The following is a 22,834-nucleotide window of genomic DNA, read 5'->3' on the forward strand; positions in this document are numbered from 1 at the left end:
TACTGTTTAGGGCACAAAATAAAAAGGATGATGTTCTAAATTTACATTTTTCTGGATATTGGGTCTTCTGCATTTCTCGTACGTTTCAGCTGTTGAAACAATTCATAATGACAATTATACTCTGAATTTTATGACAAGAGGGATGGATCGGTCCAGTTCTTTGGTTCTCAGTTCTACTGGTTCTTCTGCTAATAATCGGAATCAAATCCATTGCCTATCAATCAACGATTATCCTAATTTTCATTCTTAGATTGATGCTGAGTTTTTCTCTGGGGAATGAAACTAGGAGCATCGCTTGAAGCAAAAGCTGAACGTTATTGGTCTTTCTTTTGTAATCTCATACATTGCTCAGTTTCTGTTGCCAAATTGGTCATGTAACCCCTTCACTACAAATCCCCTATCCAGCTGTACAACATGCATGAACTTTATATTGGTGAGGTAAGTATTATAAGTCCCAATAACAAAATTTGGCTTCAGTATATTCATATTGAAATTTTTAGTGAAATTGTCGAAATTAGTAAAAAATTGAATTCTTTGCGCTTGTCAGGTGAAAGAGGCTGGCACTCAAAGAATTAAGGTTTATTTCAGGTGGGAGTGGTATCGTGCAGATGGTTGGTCCTCATTTCTACTTATTCTTTTGACTTTCACAGGGAGAGGGATCGCGAGAAGAGAAGTCCTTCGTCTCGTAAGCGTAGCAGAAGTCCAAGAGCAAGGAGTCGGTCACCTCCTCGTAGACGAGCCCGTATTGTTCCTCGATACGTGGTTCAAATCCCAAAGATCTCATTAGATTTGTAAGCTATTTTTATTCTGTTTATTTAGTGTGATTGTCTAAATGATGGTATGTACTAGGAAATTGATACATGAATTTTGCTTTATTGTTATTATTTTAGTTATGAGTAAGTTGTAAACAGTATTTAAGTTATTATATTGCATCAGCAAATGGAATGATTGGAAAAAATAGATGAGAAAATAATTTCTGTAAACATTTAATGTTGTCTAATTGTCATTCAAAGTTAAACAATATTTGTAAATCATTTGGCATTACCAGTATGTTAAGTTAATTAATAGTTGAAGTATTTGAATCACCAAAATGAAAATGCTTCCTAATTTTCAGGGCTGAAGCAAATGTTTTGGAGTTGCGGCGGCGTTACACCAACTTGTACATACCTTCAGATTTCTTCCAAAGTAATTTCCGGTGGGTTGATGCTTTCCCACCGCACAGGCCTTTTCTGTTCCTCTTGTCTCCAGAAGTGGAGGAGCACTACCCTTGCTCTTTCCATGTTATGCACAAAGAAGTTGATGAGTTGGAGGATGTTGTATGCCGTGGAAGCAATGGCTGTACTACTCCCAGTGTCCTGGAACCTCCAGATGCTGATTATATTTATTCTGCCAAGGTAAATTGAATGAATAGCACCATAAATTTTTGGACGTCCTTCATAGTAGGATTGTTTGGAGAGTTTAAATTTTCTTGCTGAAATGAATACCAAAATGTTTCTTGGGATTTGCACCTGGATGCTTTGTGACAACATGGACATTTTGAAAAACAACTTGTTTTTCATCATTGCGTATTCTCCTTGCTCTGACAAGTTTCACACTAGAAATGCAAGAGAAGACTGGAAAATAATCCAACAGTCATCAGGACTCACCAGCTTATTAGATACACTAGAAGATCGATAATCCAGAAATCTGGATAATGAAGGATGATGGAAGGTTTTCGGGAGTTTTTCTAAGTTTCCTTTTTCTTTAAAGTTTTATCACCTAAAATATGGCAATATAAGTACATAGTTAAATTGCAGTCTCAGTACATGGCAGTCTTCACGTGAATCCTGCGATAGTCTATTAATTTGCCGTTTTTTTTTCAATTCTTCTATCTAGATGGAACAACTTGAAACCAGTATTACTTATTCAGATTGTTGATATACCGTATAAGCTTGTGTAAGAGGCGCACCCCTATTTTGAGGATCGAAGCTATAAAGAAAAAAAATTTTGCGACTTTTTTTGTCCTATCGTGCGGTGTTGCAGACGTATGCCTGGAATTTCGACAGTTATCGAAATGTCCTCTTTCAGTACTATTTGAAAAAGGAAATTTTGATAACTGCGGCGGCATAAGAGGGAGTAGAAAGAGTTCCGATCCTCTCTTTGCATACGCCATCGCTCTACATTGCTTGTCCTACTCACGAACAATTTTGTTTAAAAGCTCTCGCAGGAGTATTGCAATAGAATTGCAGCCGTGGAAAATTTTAAGGCAAAACACGACAGGCAAATGGCATGAGCTTTCCCAAGAGATTGAACAACAATCGGGGCAATCTCAGCGCCGTAGGATAATAACCACGTCGTAGATTTAATGCCCCTTGCACACACACCGATTTTGGACGGCCGGTAAAATATCGGCCGTCCACATTCCAATGGTGAACAATGGGAGAGCATTGGAGCTTGCACACGTACCGACCACACGCCGGCACCGGTAAAATGCCGTTTAGCTGCCGGCTATTGTCACTGTGGATCGCCGGCGCCGGCTCAAAAACTTAGCAACGTATCGTTTGACCGGTAAAAATCCGGCGTGTGTGCAAGCATCGCTTCGCCGGTAAAATATCGGCCAATATTTTACCGGCCATCCAAAATCGGTGTGTGTGCAAGGGGCCTAACGGAACTACACTCGGCTCTCCATCAGCTAATGCCTCTGCCGTTTTTTTCCTTTCCGAGACTCCACAGGAAAATATCAAGTTACAGGGGAACAATGGAAACGTGTTTCATCCCTACCCCATTCCACCAACTGACCTTTTTCGGTCTACCAGGTTCAATTCCCCGAGTTTCTGGAGGTCAAATGCTACGTGAGTCACCTTCTGAGCTCGAAGATATCTCGATATCTTTCAGCAATTGTATGACCCGCGCGAGGTTCTAAAAAGAATTAGACCTAACGCGACGTATATCTTACAGAGTTTAAGTTTTTTGAGCTCTAATTGATTGACACAAAGATTTATAGCTAAAATAAGGCTACTAATATTCAACATAGTCCAAACAGCACAATTTCGGAAGAAACAAGCGTAGCATAAGCGCATTCAAACAACGAGACGGACTGGAAACTCAGGCAATGCAAACTGCGTATATCACATTGCTGCGCCTTCGCCCCTTCGCTTTAAAGGCAACGACGTCACATGCAAGATCGGACGTGTTCTTCCCTTTCTCCTTCGCTCGTAGCTTTAAATACGGAGGGGAGGGAGCCCTCTTCCCCTTGACCTCTCCTTCAGCGCTCTTCACTTATAAGCATTTCCGATTTCTTCTATCCACTATTAAGTCCAACAATGATCACACTCGTTCGAATTTTTTCAACCGCAGGTTTTGACACCAATATTACTATATGCAGTATAAATGCCGCGGGATACCCACTCGCGGCAATAAATTTAGCGCGCGCTCCGGAGCGAATCACCCCGCGCGATCTTTTCAATGTTCACCTCTGGGGTACTGACGTGACGGCGCGATGCTTGCAAAAAATTCAAACAGGAGCATTTTATAAATACGTCACTAAGGGAGAAACTCCCCTGCCTGCCGCTTGATTTTGACCCAGGGTTTCAGATGACTGACTCACGCTGAAAACCAAGGCCACTCAGTTCCCCTTGAACTTGCAACCGGTGAAGAAGAAGTTTGTGTAAGAGGCGCACCCCCATTTTCGGCTGCAATATCTGGGAAAAAAGGTGCGCCTCTTACACGAGCTTATACGGTATTTTCTTTAAGGTGCCAGTTAACCTAAAGTTACTTAATTCAATGATTGGAATAATGTATGAAACTCATATTCAAATTCAAAATGTAATCATAAAGATTTTTCAATTCTAATTTTAATCAACCAATGAAATGTAATACTTAGCATAGTAGGTTAGGAATCTCTCCGCAATATTTATTTACTTATACACTCCATACCACTCCCTAAGTTTTCATTTCTTGGACGTATAGATGTGATCATTGGATTGCCTATCAGCAATTCCCAGTTTCTTGAGACACTGCTCTGACACAAGCCATGCTCCAGACATGTTCTGGTTGGCTGTAAGTAAGCTGTAAGGATGAATGTGATCATCTTCCTTATGGCTCATGTCTATTGCAGATCAATCAATAGAATCTTTGTTGCATCTGTAGTTCACCTCCTTTCTTCTAGGTGATGCTGCTGAGTGTCCCTCCGAGGGAGGAATTGTTTCGCAAAACTTGTCTCCTGGCCGAGGACGGTGGGTCATCCTTCAATGCTAATGTGGGGGGTGGTGGGGGGAGTGGTGGAGGGGTAGGAGGAGACATGCCAAAAGACGGCTACGTCCACCCCACGCGTCTAGTCAACTTTCTCGTAGGGTTACGCGGCAAGAACGAGACAATGGCTATTGGGGGGCCTTGGAGCCCCTCGCTGGATGGTGCCGACCCTGCTGGAGATCCCTCGGTGTTGGTGCGAACGGCCGTGAGGACGTGCAAGGCACTGACTGGCATTGACCTGGGCCACTGCACACAGTGGTGAGGACCCTTGAGCTGTTTGGCATGCTTGTCTTTACTCGTAGTCATAGTGGAATATGTCTTTCGCTTTAAAAATAGTACTCTAATCAGCAAAGTAACAAATTACCAATAGGGTAATTGGTACACTTTCTGAGACTGTTTCCAACAAATTTGGTCATAGGATGACGATAAGAATAATTTTATGGATAGTATGTCAATATTTGAGTGATTCAACCTGATGTGTGATCAAGTGTAAGCTTGTTATTTGTAAAATCATAAAACATATAAGCTTAAACTCTCCCTAATTCATTTTGTGTAGTGACAATGCTATAACAATTTTAATGTTAGCTGTGCATGATGTTGTGAAAGTATTAATTTATAGTCATTAACTCATTGGAAGTTGTGGTGTGTAAATGTATTGGCATTGGATTGCATTACTTAGTTGAATAGATTTTTTTAATGCAGTATGTTATAAAGTAGTGATTAAGCATTTTGATACCTTTGGAGCTCCGCAACTCCATGTTATGGTTTCTATGATTCTGAACAAGTTGTTTAGTATGATGTTGAAGTGAATGACTTAGTTATGCCAGTGTAGGTTACTTGATTTCCCTTTCAAAAATATGGTCCTTCAAATTGAAGCAATTTGCTATTTTTACTCCTGTGCCAATATTGCCTGAAAAATCCATTTCTTGTTATTTGTTTTTAGGACTGCAGCCTTATGTTCTAGTGGTCATTATCATTTGCCTTGTCCATGATGAGAAAATGAAGTGATTTTCTGTTGCTAGTCATGGATTTGTGACAATTTTTAGGTTGACTTCCAGTAACTGAATGTTATATTATACAATGCTGTTAATGCAAAATGCCTGCTTGGTAAATTTAGTCTATTTATATCCAATCCTATCTATCAAAATATTATCTTGCCTTTGAGGTCCTAGATTTCTAGTTTTAAGGAGGTATATAGTTTATTGTTACAGGGTTGTCGCATGTCATGGAAAAGTCGGCGGATTTGAAATGGGCCTGGGAATCTCATTCCATGGCATCAGGGAAAACTTACGTCATGACAAGCGAATCAAGGAGCTGATATGCTGTCTGTTATTTTTTTATAAATTCAACAAGAAACTAACTCGGTCATAGCTTTAGGAAAATTAAAATACAGATCACATCACATTCCTTATAATTGTTCATACATGATCAACAATTGATTTATTATGTTTTCTTGCTTACTATAAATTCTGTGAAGAAACACTCCTCCTCAGCTCTTAAGCGTTGCCGTGTTTCTCTCATAGAATATTTGACTGCAATACAAGTTACTGCAAGAACTATGAGGTTGCATATTTCTTGGGGAAACTTAATCATCAGTTAAGTTGGTGAGCTGAGTGAAAATGTGAGGTACTGAGTGTAGAGATGGGTCGAATAGCAGATTTCTCAAACTCGAATATGGAATTCGAATATTAAATCATTGCTCGAATATTCGAATACCTCGAATACTAGAATTGCTCAGAGCATATTAATTGTACGTTTTTTCTTCTATTTCCCTTGATGAATGTATAAATGAAAAGGTATACAGTGGAACCTTGATCTATCGTTTTTCAGGGGGGACGAAAAAAGCGATGAATGCGGGATTTTTTGACTAGGTTGCGTATGCAGCAGGAAACACAGGATTTTGGCGTGTAATTGAGATTTCCTTTAAAGGATTCAAACCTGAATTTAGCTGATTAATGGAATATTTTAATTTTATGGAAACAATTTGGGCTTATAGTTGATTAAACTAACATCTCTTTCAAATATCCTAAGGGGACACACCACCTCGCAAAGAAATGATTGCGTGCCATCTCGGCGTCTACACTGCTATGATGGATTTCTGTCTGATGTATATATTCTTATCTATCAAACTCCATTCCAGCGGCACGCCGATCTGATGCTCGGCTTCATCCAAATCTTATTTTCAACAGGTAGCTCGCGTTACCCTCACTCCTACTGTCAAGTGCTAGCGGACAATTCGAGGCGTTTTGCAAAATACACTCGCTTCTCCACCGGATTTTCTTCAATTATTTTCAGTCCATCTTTGGAAGTTCTCACGAGATAAGCAGGTGAATTCGAATTGCTAGCAGGGAGAAACCAAATATCCTGAGAAAATATCCCTTCGTCTGTGACTGTGACAATAGAGATTTATAGCATAACTCATAAATTGTAACTTGATATATGTTTTCGGAAAAAAATACCTCATCAACTTCCAAGAAGCTCAGTTGCGAGGATATCGAGTTTTGCCAGAATGCTAAGTCTGCGTCGTATTTTGACATTTATTTCCTTGCGTAAAATGCTTAAATAAAGTCAGAAATACATCGTGTTTGGTCTTATTCTTTTTGAAATCACGCACACATTACTAATATTTCAATCCAATAGAGGTGTAATATTAATTGACGAAAGTCATTGTTAGACACCTTTGGTGCTAATAGATGACTCATGCAGCGGTTGACCTCCAGGAATGGGGAACTTCCAAGCAGGTAGGCAGAAAAAGGTCAGAGGGGGAGAAAGAGGGAATGGTGAAACTTGCCTAAAACGGTGCTGCGTCCACTAAACGACGACAGTTCTCTACATTTTTCCGAGTCAACTATCAACGACGTGCGTGCGACAGTGTATGACGCGAAATTCAAAGTATTCGAGACGGTACCTTTAGCATAACTATTCGAGACCTCGAATATCGAATACTTTCTAGTATTCGAGGTATTCGAGTATTCGTGGATACTATTCGCACATCTCTAACTGAGTGAGATGGGAGTGGGAAAAAGTTAGGATAGATTGAAATTTTCGTGAGAGAAAAGTTGGGAAATAATGATGGAATTTGAATTCATGGAGCTAGTAACAACCCTGTGTTGGCCTAATAGAGTACTTAGTTCTCAGCCTTTTATTTATTTATCAATGGTTTAGTGTTTGTTGAAAACTTAATAATGTTTAAGTTTTTTTGTTATTCGCCTGTTTCAACTGGGGAATGCATAATATTTCTTCCTGATCATTAAAAGGAAACTTTTATAACACTTAGTGTTGCCATTAATGATTTTGTGCTTGATTTATGTTAAATGGCATTGTGGTAGTATCTTTGCTATATGCATTGTTCATTACAAACCATCATTGAAATAGAGTTATTTTTGTTCTTGCGTATTTAAGTATGCATTTTCATAAATCCATGCTCTTGCATTGTGCCAGATCTTCAGTTTGCTTGTATAGTTGCCGGAATAGACTGCTGTAAAAAATCATTTTTTTTTACGATACGTTTTGATTGTTAAGTCATTATCAAGTACTATTGTTTTCAAAAGTATGTAGACACTCCAGAGTCCCACTTACATGATGGGGCCGGGTTGGTGAAAACTTGTGAGGTTGGCACATAAAGCGACCTGCATCCCACACTCGTATGCCACCAAGAGCCGACGAGGACGGAGGTGGAAGCGACCTAGCTACCAAAGCTGGAGTCCAACTCCAGGAGCACGAGCCCAATAGTAATTAGCCTAAAAGACATGAAGATACAACTACTCTTACCTCCCCTGAATTATTTCTTCACCGTGAATGAATCTGTTTGTAAATGTGTTAACGTAGATAAAGCCATCATTTTAATAACTTCAGTCATTTTAAAAAATTTCAGCCCTAACATTTTCTTGAATCATCTGCAAAGATTATGTTGATGTTCAGGATGTCTCTTTTAAAGAGTGAAAAAAGTATGATAATTTCAGATTCGAACCCTCGCAGAACTTTACCGCAACTACCGCGCACAGTATAGACCTACTCGGCCACAGAGCAACGTATTGGTAAGAGATAAAACTTCGCCATGGAGCCCGAAAGAAAACACTCCGATGGCCCGACGTGAGCGTGGAAGTGAGTTACCCCAGCACATTCCATCCACTAATCTTAATTCTGATTTGGCTTATACTCCTAAAGTTTGACTCAAGCATCAGCAGCTGGGTTGCATCCACCTCCGTCCTCGTCGGCTCTTGGTGGCATTCGAGTGTGGGATGCAGGTCGCTCTATGTGCCAACCTCACAAGTTTTCACCAACCCGGCCCCATCAGTTAAGTGGGACTCTGGGGTGTCTACATACCTTTGAAAACAATAGTACATTAAATGCTGGGGACTGACTTGGGAAGTGAAAGGCAGGTAATCCTATGAAAGGTTAATCAAACGTAGGTAATCAACGGTAACGCTAGGGGCGGCGATCAACAGATTCGGCTGAAGGAAGGAAGGAACCAAGGGTAATGACAGTCAGACAAATGGTGGATAACGTTTATTGTCTTCACTCTATTACATCCCGCGTGAGACTGCCACGTGCCAACAGTACCTCGGTGTCTCGGCGTCCCCCTCGTGACATGGTCCGAAGCCCTCATTGGCTCCCAATATCGTCAGTGCATCGCGCGCCTAGGTACAAAGTATGCTGCTGACTCTATAGGTAAGAAGGAGGTGCAAGAGGAAAGGGGGAAAGTGGGCGGGAGTGGGTGGAAAAAGGAATGCGTACGCAGGCAGAGGCGCATCTCGGGGACGGGAAGGGAAAAGTACAGGTGGAAAGAGATGAACTCAAGTCATAGGCTGGTCAGCAATATTACACAACATTCGACCATATTGACAACCAATCTAATCCAATCTCCAATTATAAACAAAATTCTATATACAGTAAAACCCCTTATTTACACTTTTCTAGGGACCCAAGAAAAAAAGTGTAAATTGCGGGAAAATGCAAATTGTGGGAAATAGAGAATTTTCACTTTTATTCATATACTGGCTTTGGAAATGTTAATTTTTTAATTGTTCACTAGGCATTATTCCATAACATTGTTTCCCTCTGAAGCAGTGTTTTTGCTGGCAGCAAAAATTTAAAAATATGTAATCCTGTTTTGTCTGCACTGAAAACATCTTTTGGGCTGTAACCTTCCAGAACTCTAAAATATTCAGATTCTTTACACTGAGTTGCTGTCTCTATGTTAACATCTTTGCTTTCACTACTCACCGTCTTATATACAAGACTACCTAATTTTGAATCTATCCAACCAACCATTATAGATGCCGTGGAATCTTCGATTCCCAATCTTGTGGGGAAATACCTTTTCTCAAGGGCCTTTGGGCCTGTTTACACAATACATTAACACGTACGAGTTAATTTCTGCTTGCATGAATGATTTTTGTGGACCGGAACGGGACATGTACGAATGTAGGCAGGGGCAGATGCAGGATTTTTTCCTGGGAGGGGCACAGAGGGCCTGACAGGCGAAAGATCTTGTCTTAATTGAGATTAAAAATAAGATATAACAATGACTTTACAAAATTCTCTTTATTTTTATATCAAAGTTATTCTTATTGAATTAAATGATTGAGCCTCCTTGAGTAATACACAAAACAAAGCGAACGTAATGATGATCATCAGGGGCGGATCCAGGATTTCTTGCTGGGGGGCACAAGCAATGCCGTGATTTTGTTCTGGAGAGGGGGGGGGGGGCACAATGATACCACGTTATACAAAACGAACGCAATGATAACCGGACCGTATTAAAAATCTTGCATATTTTTTAAGTGTCTGGGGGGGCACGTGCCCCCCCCCTTCCCATAGATCCTCCTATGATACCCGTATTCAAGTTTTGTCTATTTTTTTAAGTATCTGGGGGGGCACGTCCTCTGCCCCTAAATCCGACTATGAATGCATGAACCAAATTTGAACAGGTTCTATTTTCTGTTCATGCATACGCACAAGTTGGGTGAATACACGGTGCATTTTCGTGTTCATAATTTAGACATTAACTTGTACGGGTTAATGTACTATGTAAACAGGCCTTTAGATGACACCATTTGCAGGGACATTTGATGATCTTGCACCTAAAAACTACTTTTTTAGAATTCGTTCTATTTATTCTTACCCGGAATTCTTCACATATATTCTCTTTTTTGATAAATGTCCGCACTGGTTTGCATATTTTACAATGGCATCGCGATTTTTCACCACGGTATTGAATGTTGACAGTCCCAACATTCGAGTTGCTTCGCCAGCGTTTGAATCGATGCGGGTTCCGGTGTGGGAATCAACCATCTATAAAATTTTCATTTTATCGTCAGTTAAAAATGTCCGTTTTTCACCTCGAATTTCCATTTTCAAGCCGGATCAATTCTATTTCCCGAACGAATTGAGGGTAACTCGGCTACACACGAGTATCTGAACTACCCCTCGGCGATCAAATGCGTAGTACAAAAAACTGTCATGGAACTTCATAATTTTTGAAAGTTACAATAGTTTGCGATACACTGCTATTTGAATGGGATTATTCAAGTTTAAATAAGTTTTTTTAAAGTTTTTAATTAACCCATAATTGCTACGCAACTGTTGAATGAAGTCAGCGCAAATGATCCCAGTTGTCGGCCAAGTTTTATAGTTCCGGCATTTATCACGTTTCATCACGTCTGGTTTCCTTTCAAACTCTCGTATCAAATTATCGACTACATGATTATTGTCAACATTCCTTCAGGAGTTCTTGCATTATAATTAATACATAGCTCGATTGCTCTAAACGACTACGTTCATATCGTGAATCTTTTCGCCGCTGATAGAAAACGAGATGACGTAGTTCAACTTTCCGACGTTAGTGGCGTTCTGTCCCGCCACATTCAAATTCTTCCCGAAAATAGTTCTCATTACGTCTCTTTCTCTTGGATTTTTGAATAAAAATGCGCGAAAGGAAGCCAAAAGACAGTTTTTTAGGGCTGATATGCGCGATTAATTGTTTAAGTACGCAAAAAAAAATTTTTTAGTCGGCACGTCGTGATGCACATGGCGGGAAAACGAAAAAAACACGGCGTAAATACAGGGTTCTATTTACATTGGAGAGATAGGAAATATGACGGGACCCTGAAAAAAACTTGCAATTTGCGGGAAAACGTAAATTCCGATAACGCAAATACGGGGTTTTACTGTATTTTTAAATCCCTATTATTTACTCATCCTCCATCAACTGTAGATTCCAAAAATTAATCCATTATGAATACATATCTCCAACCTATAGGGCAATTTCCTTCATCAAAGAAAACGAAAGGCATTGATTGCTTTTGTGTTGAGTATACATATTTTGATATTAATTTACTGGAAGAGAACCCTTGGAATTCGTCAGGTGGATAGGTATTGCAATCCCTCTAGGCTGCCAGTTCAGTAGGTTACCACCCTGGCTCCAAACAAATAGCTTAATCCACCCCTGTTATTTATCAGTTTCTCTTCTAGACACAAGCGCCAGCGTATAAAGTCATATTACTCTGTAAAAAAGGTGCCAAGATTAATAGGAAGTATTTTCCTCTCATAATTAGTTTTCATAAGAAATTGAGTATCAGAGCAAACTTTCATAGGAGCAGAGTTCTCACATGCAAATTTGAACTGAAAATTGCTTCGAGATCTTCTAAAATGCCTTTTAATAAACTGTATTACAGGTTAAATATTTTAATCCATGCTAAGATTCTGAAAAAATCACCCGTTTTTTGTCATTGAATGAAAATTGATATGTACAAATTTCTTCTAAATTTCAGCAACTTAGTGACTATAAAAAAATAACTGATTAATGTTTTAAAAAAAAGAGACTTTTACAGTTGTTACCTTTAGGAAGGTTTTCCTTAAAATATGATGCTTATGATTGTTTACATTTGACATCCTAAATGATTGCTGGAAACGAAGCGAGAGAAGAATAAAATTGGAAGCAATTTTTTCCTCAAAATCTGTGAAGGGAAACTTGAAAACGGCGTATGCACATACAAAGCATGCTACAAAAACTCATGCCACGAAACTCTTCTGGTTCCAACATGTTATTTTTAATGCTGTCAAAACATAATCACTACTACTGTTCTCTTATTTTTCTGCAAATAAATCTGTTATCACAGTTAGTTTTGATGAGGCCGTTTGCAATTTCAAAATATTGTTTTCAATTTGAATGAAATTTTTCATAATTAACTTGCCCATTTCACTAGTAATCAGATATCTTCCTATTCTGTCTTGTACCTCAGCAGCCTCAGCAAAGCATGGACTTGGGATGCCAACATCCCCCCTTCACAATCGCCTCCCTTTTGAATACAATCGTCAATGATTTCTTCTTTATCTCTAACTTGAGATGTGGCGATGTAGTCATCAATACACACAAACTCATTGAAGGAAATCTCATCTGCTCGTGGCATTAAATGGCATTATCTGAAATCGTCATCCGCACCTACCACTCACTCTTAACTCTCACCAATGCATTAATGAAATGCAACACATTAATGAAGTACAACTACATGTGTAGTCTTTTTTCTCAATACTTACCAATGCTTTTCTCGCCAGCATCCTTACAACTACATGTGTAGTCTTTTTTTTTTCAATACTTACCGATGCTTTTCTCGCCAGCATCCTTATCGAAATAGTCTCAAAACTTCTTGTGACACCCAAGTCCATTGGCTGGATTTCTGGCAAGTAAAGCAACTTTTTACTTTTCAATTGCCAGTGGATGTGCAGGGGTGACAAGGAGAGCGTCTAAAGTTTTTGATGCAGCATGATTTTGCTGCTGTCCCAACAACAAACTGTTTCAGTTTATCTGTCCCAGTACAATTGGCACTGAGGCATTCTGTTAGTCCTTGCTTGCTGTGTTTCCCTCCATTGTACAGCTCTCCTTTGATGCATAGTTTTTTTTTCGGTTATAAATTGTAAAAATAGCCCAGTCTCGTCCTCATTGTAAATACTTTTAAGGTCATGCTCTGCGATGATGGACTTCAGTTGCAACTTCCAGTCTTCAGCAGCTTTGCTCATAACGGCTGCATATTCACTGGCAATGCACGTGTGGAGAACAGACAAATGCTCCATTAAAACTTGTCGTTTAAAGATTTGGATAACAACGAGTCGCAGTGGAGGGAAAATGGATGAACTGAAAGCATAAACTTCTCTGCTCACCAAGCGGTGGCGTTACGTCATAAAATCCTCTGCACCAAGACATGTTGCACATGCTGCAGCTCTTTCTATTAAAGATACGCCTTCAATGGGAATGTCTTCTGCCCTCACTTGCTTGAACCAGGTTATTTGAATCATTTCTAAATCTTTGTACTTGCTACTTTGTATACACGCATGTTTCAAAGACTCATTACCAAAGCACTGATCAGGTATGGACAATTCTTTCACTGTTCCCAGTTTCTTCTTTTGAGAATATTTTCATGCAAAATGTATAATAACTACTTCATCTTTTATTGAAAGAAACTTTCTTTCCAGTCCTGATGCCATTGTACAAATTTTCTTTGCACTCTTGTCACACTTCCTACATCCACAAAGCAGAGTCTACAAGTCATGACAGGCTGTTAGAAAATGTGATCAATGATAACATAAGTGTGGTTAGTGCTGAAGTTGAGGTAAAACGGTAGCAGCTGAAGGATTTTCATAGCCATGAAACTTCATAATTTTTTATAAAAATTACGTAAAATAAATGTAAAGAATAAATGGTAACAAATAGATGCTCGTATGCAAAAAGAGTTTTGTTCAACCTTTTAGTGTAAATAAATTACACTCGATATGGGATATCAGGTGGTATATTGTGTGTGGAGACAAAAGATTTTGTTTACTAATTATTAAGTCATATTAGTTTGATATTTTTACTTCCAAAGGCCGGAAAAAGTTTACTGCTGAGTTTGTAGTATAAATGAAGTTCGAATGGGAGGATTGAAATACATGGAGTCGTATGGGGATATCCATCAGATCAAAAATAGTACTGTATACCTGAGTTCGTATTATATATGGGGGTCTTATAATCGAAGTTATACTGTATTTGTCATAGGTTTTTGCATGTCATATCACCTTTATTTTTAATATCAATGTAAATGGTGTGAAAACCTCATTCTTGACAATTATTATGGTGATCTTCTCCATTTCATTTTCATCAAAAGTAATTTGCTTGTAATTTAATCATTAAAATTTAAAAGTAGTTAAGGGTACCTAATTTATTTAATACCTTTGGTGTTAAGCAATCCTTTATGTCAATCAGTGTGGTGTTTTTTCATCTCCATATTCTGTTTTTATTAGTAGGAAGCCATATAGTTCGTGATATTCTCAATAAATTGTTGGAGAAATTTTATTTTTTATTGCAATTTAAATCACTAAGTATTCAATTGCAATTTTACCCCTCGCAACCGCAGAGTTTTGTATGTTTTGTGCAATGCCATGCATGATAGTGGCCTGAGAGAATGTAACTTGCTAGTATCTTATTTTTCCTATGTTTGAGTGAGCTGGCATGTTCTATATCAATATTCTCTGAATTTTATAGCTCTCCATGCCTCAAACTGTTCTAGCTTTTCCGGAACCTCTGGTGTTATTTCTTAATTAACCCCACCTAATTCTTATTCTCCCTTCATTTAAAGTTTGGCTCCTCACCCTGTGTGAAACTTCCTTGACCTACTTCTGAGAGTTGTTTAATGTCTTGCTGGTAAATCTCATTAATATCTGTGCTTCCTATCTCAGCTAATCACCCGTAGGTTTGCTGGGCATGTAATATTTTTGGGTATGCAGTTTTTATTTTTTCCTTCTGTTCTTTAAAGGGGACCTACATATGTGTGTGTGGATGATTGTGTGAGAATTTGTCTGTAAAGCAAACTTTCTTACCCCAACTTGCTTGTTCTCCAATATACCTTGAAACCATCTCCTCCACAAAGGTGTGGATCGAGAGAACCTGCCACCATTGAAATCTAGTCACCACAACCACCACCTTTTTTGAAAACCCCTTCACCCATAGAGAGACGATGGAATTGGAGCGTTCGTCCTGGCTGCATGGTAGCGACAGTTGTGAGCCAACATCAGATCACGTGATTAGATCACTTGACCACAAGTTACCCTTTATTCAGCATTCATGGTAATACACAACTTTCTTTAAGTTTGGATCACCGTAATGGTGTTGCGGGTAAGAAGACTTAACTAGAAACAGGAACAGAAAGTAGGGAGCTGCTTGGATTATCCAGATAGAAGAAAGCAAAATTCAGGAAAATCAAGATATATAGCTGGCACAAAACTGGAATCTCAAGTATAATTGCATTACTTTTAGAATGACACCACCTACCTATGACATTATGGTTGGTAGTAATGGCCATTTATTCGAGAGTTAGTGTGCATCAAATCCTAATTTGTAAAAGAATCAGCCAAGATTTAATATAAATCAGCCAAGAGCAGAACATATAAAGGACCTTGAAAATGGCTATGAAGGTGAAAATGATGAAGTTGTGTGCAACTCTATGATAATCAGTCATTGTTAGGCACAAAACTTCATTTACTACTCTTCTCTCACTCCACCGATTGACGATTTACTGGCTCAATTATTATTATTTTAGTAGATAGGTCAATATTACTTCTTATAGATTGACTCAACCTGTTTGACTTCAGAATTTTTATGGCATCTCTAAACCATGACACTGTCACCAATTCACCAATCATGGAGGAGAAAAAAATAAGCACATTATATGTAAATGAGACACCTTAATACCTCTGGAATACTACAGCCTTAAAGGCTTTTATGTTGGGGGTTAGTAAAATTTAACAACTGCACGATCACATATACTCATGTCCTAGTTAGAGGTAACCTACCCACGCAGGACTCAAACCAGTGACCTCCAGTTTGGCAGGCAAGGACTTGACCCAACTGCCAATGAGGCTGGCTATTCACGTGATCTTCTGTTGGTTTACTGCACAGTGACGAAAGATCGCCCTTCCCCATCCTGGCTCTATGTTTGTCCCACCAACTTCTGTCCTTTTTGCAATCACCAGTCGCTCACGTTGATAGTGCGGAGGTGCCCGTGGACCTGCAAAACCAAAATGGCTCTGTCTCTCTCTCTCTCTTTGCCCTCCTCTCCCCGTCCGGCGCCTCGGCCTGCTGCCACCACCTGCCTCCAGGTACCGATTTGTGGAGATTTACTACCGGCGCGGAGAGACAAGTCACAAGGGCCGACCGGTCCCTGCCCGAGTTGAAACAGTGGTCATATTTCTCCCAGATGTTTGGAGTTGTGTTCCGACACACCTAGAGTGGGAGGCGCTGCGCCAGGGCTTCCGGCGGCAGCTAGCCGCTCGTTTGCAGAGCACCCAGCACAGCTCACAGCAGCTACAGCCGCAGACGCAGCAACTACAGCAGCATCGGGTCAAAGATGAGAGCTGTTTTGATGAAAAGGCATCCACTTTATGCTAAAAACAAAAGCACTTTTTTGCTGTGCAATTTTTTTTTATAATATCTATTGTGCTGAGTCACATGGAAAGCAATGATCACCACATCAACTTATTCTTAGCTTCTTAATTTATTTAATTATCATCTTAATTACATTCATTTTCATGCCAAATTGCATTGAACCCTTTTTAACGGCTTAGGGCCGGTTTTTCAATGTCTACTTAAAATTTTGCTGAGTATGAATGCCTGAGTTGAGGAGTTCCTTCTTTCAAAGCCAAGAGTTTCACCAAATGCCATCCAGAGCTGCTTTGATTTTCTGTAGTTACACAATATTTCAAGCTAAGAAGATGCATACCACCTGTTCAACTGGTCGTTTAGGTGACGGATTACTCGCTCGAAACTCATGCTATCACCTAGAAACTTACAGGGTATATAAAGCACTCATGACAGCATCTCAAATTTGGAAATTTTGCATTTCAATTATTTTCTCAAACTTAATTCAATTATATTTGAGATACAGGCTAATGTTGAGAAGGGTTTACTCTACTTGCCCTGAAAGTTTCAGTAAAATAATGTTAAGTTTTACGCAAGTAATCCACTACCCTAAGGACTGGTTATGAAGGAAGTATGCATCACCTTAAGTGTACGACTGTATCATTTTCCGATTAACGCTAATCAATCATTATAAAACCGGCTTATAGTCAAGTTGCACGAAGAAAATACAATATGGAGATTGTAGCTTTCCAGCCTCTAGTGATCACTTTGTTATGTTGGTCATTCCATGACGTTAAATGAAGTTTACACTTGTTTTTATAAAAAATTAGTTAATTTGAGACAAAGTTATTTGCATGAAGCATTTAGCAGGAATGGATTTCTCAAAAAATATCCTGAAGGATTCAATAATTCTTTTTATCCCCTTTGCTTTCTAAATCAATCTTCATTGTTGAAAATTTTTCTTCAAATTTTATTTTCATTTCACTGCATGTGATGGTAGAGAATGCTCGCGTATTATTTAGATAAGCGTTAAATTTCTTCATTTTTTGCTGTTTTGCCATGGTCAAAGCTTCACCTTTGTAATTAAAATGTGATTCTGTGAGTTAATGTGCTATTAACATTCCTTATATGACAAATTGATTTTGCTTTAAATTCTTTCTGTCGTAGTTTCTTACAAATAATAATCAGTTTATTAGTTATCCCTAAAAATTCACTCTTCTAACCATGGGAATGACCAGTCGTAACCTAGTGGTCTTCATCGTCATTGCTTTCCTTGTGAACTGATCGTGTCAGCGTATGTGTCTGAATGTGTGTGCAGTTGTGTGGCTGTTTTGTTTCTGATGTTGGATGTAAGATCAAGGACCAAGAAAACCTGAGAGGGTGAGGTACAACTAGAGATGGCTGGTGTTGGATGCTGGTATAGTGAGGAAGGGGGAGAGAGGAGCATCTCTTGGCCGGCAGGTATTATTTTTGCCTAAGTGGTAAAAGAAAAAATCTCCTTATAGGCAAGAGCGAGACGTACAGCACCAAGAAATTTGCAGTGTGCCTGATGTGAAGAGAGTGGATGTTTCATTTCAAAGGAAATTATATTTTTTTCAGACTTAGCATTGAAATTTTCAAACGTTTCTCAGAAATTTTATTAAAACTTTGTCCAAAACCCTGTATCTCCTCTTATTTTTCTTAAAGATAAACAAACATCACTTATGAAAATTTGTCCGAACTCTCCAAAAATTTTAGACGAACAAATCGCGACTGAAGTCAGATTGCCAATTGTCTGAGAAGCAGCGGAGTGTGTGTCTGTGTGTGTGTGTCCTGTAGTTGATGAGTGGTTTGCTTTCTAAGACAATTTTTGAGTGTGGCTAGATGCTTTTATTTCATTGGCAGTGAGAGAATAAGAGGTTATGCTGTCCCTCATTATTTTTATGTCTTATAAAAATCTTTCATCCATACTTTTTTCTTGTGTATTTCCAATTTTGTAATGGTTTCACCCAACCACTACTCTATTACCTAATTTCTAACCTGAATTTCTACAATTTTTTACCAGTCCCTTTTTAGTTCTCACTTTTTAGTTGAGAGAAAAATCTGTTTGGCAAATTTTAAATTGAACCGTTTGTTGTTTCATTTCATGCTTATTCTAGGTTGAAGAAACTGATGAAATGGGTTCAGTTAAGAAAGAGCCAACACATTACTCTGAGTTGGATCCTAAAGCTCTGAAGGTAGGTTTGATTTTCATATTTCGGTTGGTTTTCTGGCAGAATTTATTTTTTTAGGTTTTGGTGTTCATTTTGCTCTCATGAAAACTTGTTTGGGAAGAAGATGAAAAATGTTTGCTTTTTGAGAAGTTAGCAGCGATTGCTTCCAGATGTTGTTTGTGCTTCCTCTCATTCGTTTGCGCTGTTTTTCACCCTAATGGAGAGTTTGGATCAATGAATGAAGGGTTGTTGTGGGCCAAGGAATGCGAAGAAAAGTGAAGTCATTTGAAAGTGATAAACTGAGAAAAGTCCAGGAATTTGAAAATGGCATCTGAGAAAACCTCTGTCATGATGAACACATCAAAATAACCACTACAATGTCAGCTTGGCTGCTTAAACATGGAAAGAGGCTGCAAATTTGACTTTGGAAATGGATTTATTGCATTAAAAGTCATATTAATTGTTGTTTTAGGAAAATTAGGTTCTGACAATAAATATATCATTGCATCGGCAAATTTTGTTTTGTTTCCTTGTTGCCAATAAATTTTAGAAGCAAATTCGCCCGCTCTTTGCTCAGTTTTCACTATGCCTTAATTTTTATTAGGCACCTAAAATTTAAATTATATCTTTCATTCTGTGTTCAGTTTTAAATGACTTGAGCGACCTAAATCAGTTTCCCCCCCCCCTCACACGGAAGTGTGACTTTCTAATGGGGATGGTTAGATCGGATACCTCTGATCCAAGTATCCGTGGATACCGCCCTTCATCGGATACTTCGGATCCAAATTCACTGAAGGCATTGGATCTGGATCTGAAATTTTAAATGTATACTTCAGTGAATGCACCGTCCCATATGAGGGAGTGGAAAGAGTTCCGATCCTACCTTCACATGTGCCGTTGCATTGCGATGCTTGTCCGACTTATGAATCATTTTGTTTAAAAGCTCTCCTAGGAGTTATGCAACAGAATTTCAGGCTCTGAAATTTTTACAGCAAAATAAGGCAGACACAAGTGTGACTCTTAAAAAGAGATTGAACAACCATTGGGAGAATCTCAACGCTATGGGATAACAACCACGTCAAAAGTGACTACGTTGCAGATTTAAGAAAAACACCCTCGGCCCTCCATCACCCCATGCCTCTGATATTTTTTTTCCTTTCCGAGACCACCCAGTCCATAAATCATTATCTTCGAAGGAAAATATCTAGGTACACGAGAACAATAGGACCGTGTTTCATTGGAACCCCATCTCACCCACTGACCTTTTTCATCCTGCATGTGGTATTGTTGCCTTGAAAGCGAAGGGGCGAAGACACAGCAATGTGATATATGTAGTTTGCATTGCCTGAAGTTTCCAGTCCATCTCATCTTGTTTGAATGTGCTCATGCTACGCTTGTTGCTTACGAAATGGTCCTGTTTGGACTTTGTTGAATAATAGTAGCCTTGTTGTGACTATAAATCTTTGGGTCAATAAATTAGAGCTTAAAAAACTTAAAATGCTGTCAGATATGCGTCGCATCAGGTCTCGTTCTTTTTTGAACCTCGTGCATGTCATACAATTGCTGAAAACTATCGAGATATCTTCGAGCTCAGTAGGTGACTCAAGTAACATTTGACCTCCAGAAACTGGGAGAATTATACCAGGTAGACTTGGAAAAGGTCAGTTGGTGAGACAGGGTAGGGATGAAACATGTTTCCATTGTTCCCATGTAACTTGATATTTTCCTTTGAGACAAGTGATTTATGGTCTGTGAGGTCTCGGAAAGAAAGAAAAAAAATGGCAGAGGCATTGGCTGATGCAGGGCCAAGTGTGGTTCTGTGAAATATACGACATGGTTATTATCCTATGGCGCTGAGATTCCCCTGATTGTTGTTCAATCTCTTGGGAAAGCTCATGCCATTTGCCTGTCGTGTTTTGCCTTAAAATTTTCCACGGCTGCTAATCTATTGCAATACTCTACGAGAGCTTTACAAAATTGTTTGTGTTTAGGACAAGCATCGTAGAGCAACGGCGTATGCAAAGGGAGGATCGGAACTCTTTCTCCTCCCTCTTATGGGACGTTGCATTCACAAAAGCATTGATTTAAAATTTTGGATTCAGATTCAATTTCTTTGATGAATTTGGATCCAGAGGGTGAAGGGCATCGGTGGATATTTGGATCCAAGGTGTCCAATCTGACCATCCCTAGTAAGCATCATAAGGTTAAGACTACAAGTGAATACCTAAATATCTCCGAGCACCATGTGTAAATTTAGCTGAAAAAAATGTTACGAAAAATATTAGTGTTGAAAGAGGAAATTTTGATAACTGTTGAAAGTCCAGGCATACGTCTTGCAACACCGCGTGATAGGATAAAAAAATGCCGAAAAATTTTTTTCTTTAGCTTCGATGCTCAAAATAGGGGTGCATGTCTTAAACGTGTGCGGCTCTTACACGTGCTTATACGGTATTTGAAAGTTGAGGTCTACCAGTGACATTTATTTCCGTTGTATAACCTGTACAATTTCCTGGTGTTAGTGCAAACACTGTCCAGTTAGTTGATAAACTAGGACCTTTTTTCCCCTGAATTCTAGTGCGGTAATTTCATTTGCATTATTAATTAGGTCCACACCTCCCATGTATTTACTACACTCGCCAGTAACTCGAGGCTGTGGAATAGTATTTTCTTTTTTCTGCTGAAACGTTTCCCTGTGCCCGATGGAAGTGCAGAACTTGTATTGCTGTCTATAGTGACAACCGAGTTATCATTCCATCAAACAATACTAAGACCTACAGCTTCATCAAATGCTTGTTTTCATGTTCCTCTCGGTTTTATGCCGATGGTTTTGCTATATTCTATCAGGCACTCCTTTACCGTTCTATTTTCACGAATGGCTCCAGTGACATAAAATCCTTTTTCTTTCAAAACAATAAATAGTCTGCAAAATGAAAAGAAGTTAACGAAAAACATACGATGATTGGAGGGTTCAATGATACCCTTGAGAAATTCCAGAATAACACTTGGTTCCAAGCCTAACTTTCGATCAAAGTCATTTCCCATTGCCTGGTTGAACCCTAAAGCCGTCTGAATAACATAAGCACCAAAGCGAAATCTAAAAGGCTTGTTTTTTTTTTAAGAACATTTTTACACCCATGAAGAGCATTTTTGGTGACCAAAGTAAGGCACCATTTGCTCATCATTTGCAAAGATGCGCAAATATTCTGAATTGTAATAATTGTTAATTCAAGTCATCAAATAGAGGTCATAATTTACAAATCTGTCATTTTTGTCTTGACAGGAATTGTCTGAAAAGTGTAAATTATTTTTTATTAATCTAAATATTTTTTGGCTCAATGATTTCCAAACCAAATCCACGTGTTATCGTCATCTTTCGACCAATATCTTGTTGTGGAAGTCTGTGATATCGCTGAATAGTGAAGTAAAGAAGGACTAATTCGGAATGAATGTACAAAGTTTTGTGTTCCATTGCACCCGAAATGCTTTCATGTATTTCATAAATAGTCGGGTGAGCTCCATCTCCATTGCTGCCAACGTTTCGATAGAATCCTTTTCTATCGTCATCAGGGCCGATGATGCCAGTAGGAAAGTGCCAGGTTTATATATCCTCGGTCGTTCTGATTGGCGGAGAAAGAGTGCGCTTTTCCCGCCACTTTCAAAATCGGGTTCCATGCCTTACTTAAGTTGAAACCCTCGTCTCTGTTGAAGTTTTTCTTGGAGAGTCGTATTTCAATTGCCTCCTTGGTGAGGCGATCCAAGTAGCCGCTGGAGTGGCAGAGCACCCAGCGAATCGCGTGGTCGAGATTGATGGCGTGCTCCGCAACCGCCGATTTCGATGGTTGGCACAGCCGGAGATGACGCTTATGCTCTTTGATTCGGGTCTCGATCGTTCTTCCCGTTTCACCGATGTACTCCTCACCACACTCGCATGGTATGCTGTAGACACCAGGCAATTTCAGTCCTGCAGGGTCTTTGGCACGGACTAAGACTTGTCTTAGTTTTTTGTGAGGCAGATGCACTG

General features: G+C 39.2%; 1 protein-coding gene across 5 annotated transcripts in view; it reads left to right on the forward strand.

The window, feature by feature from the left end:
- LOC124160413 (cell division cycle and apoptosis regulator protein 1-like) overlaps positions 1 to 22,834 on the forward strand; it is a 102,087-nt gene that overhangs the window by 29,712 nt on the left and 49,541 nt on the right. For all 5 annotated transcript variants that reach the window (XM_046536261.1, XM_046536264.1, XM_046536265.1 and 2 more), the window contains 5 exons: positions 651 to 791; positions 1,115 to 1,394; positions 4,148 to 4,488; positions 16,363 to 16,633; positions 18,760 to 18,837. In XM_046536261.1, the coding sequence (XP_046392217.1) occupies positions 651 to 791; positions 1,115 to 1,394; positions 4,148 to 4,488; positions 16,363 to 16,633; positions 18,760 to 18,837 (1,111 nt within the window). The remainder of the gene's footprint in view (positions 1 to 650; positions 792 to 1,114; positions 1,395 to 4,147; positions 4,489 to 16,362; positions 16,634 to 18,759; positions 18,838 to 22,834) is intronic.

The sequence above is a fragment of the Ischnura elegans genome, chromosome 6 (assembly GCF_921293095.1).
Source record: "Ischnura elegans chromosome 6, ioIscEleg1.1, whole genome shotgun sequence".
In the NCBI taxonomy this organism is placed as follows: Eukaryota; Metazoa; Arthropoda; class Insecta; order Odonata; family Coenagrionidae; genus Ischnura; species Ischnura elegans.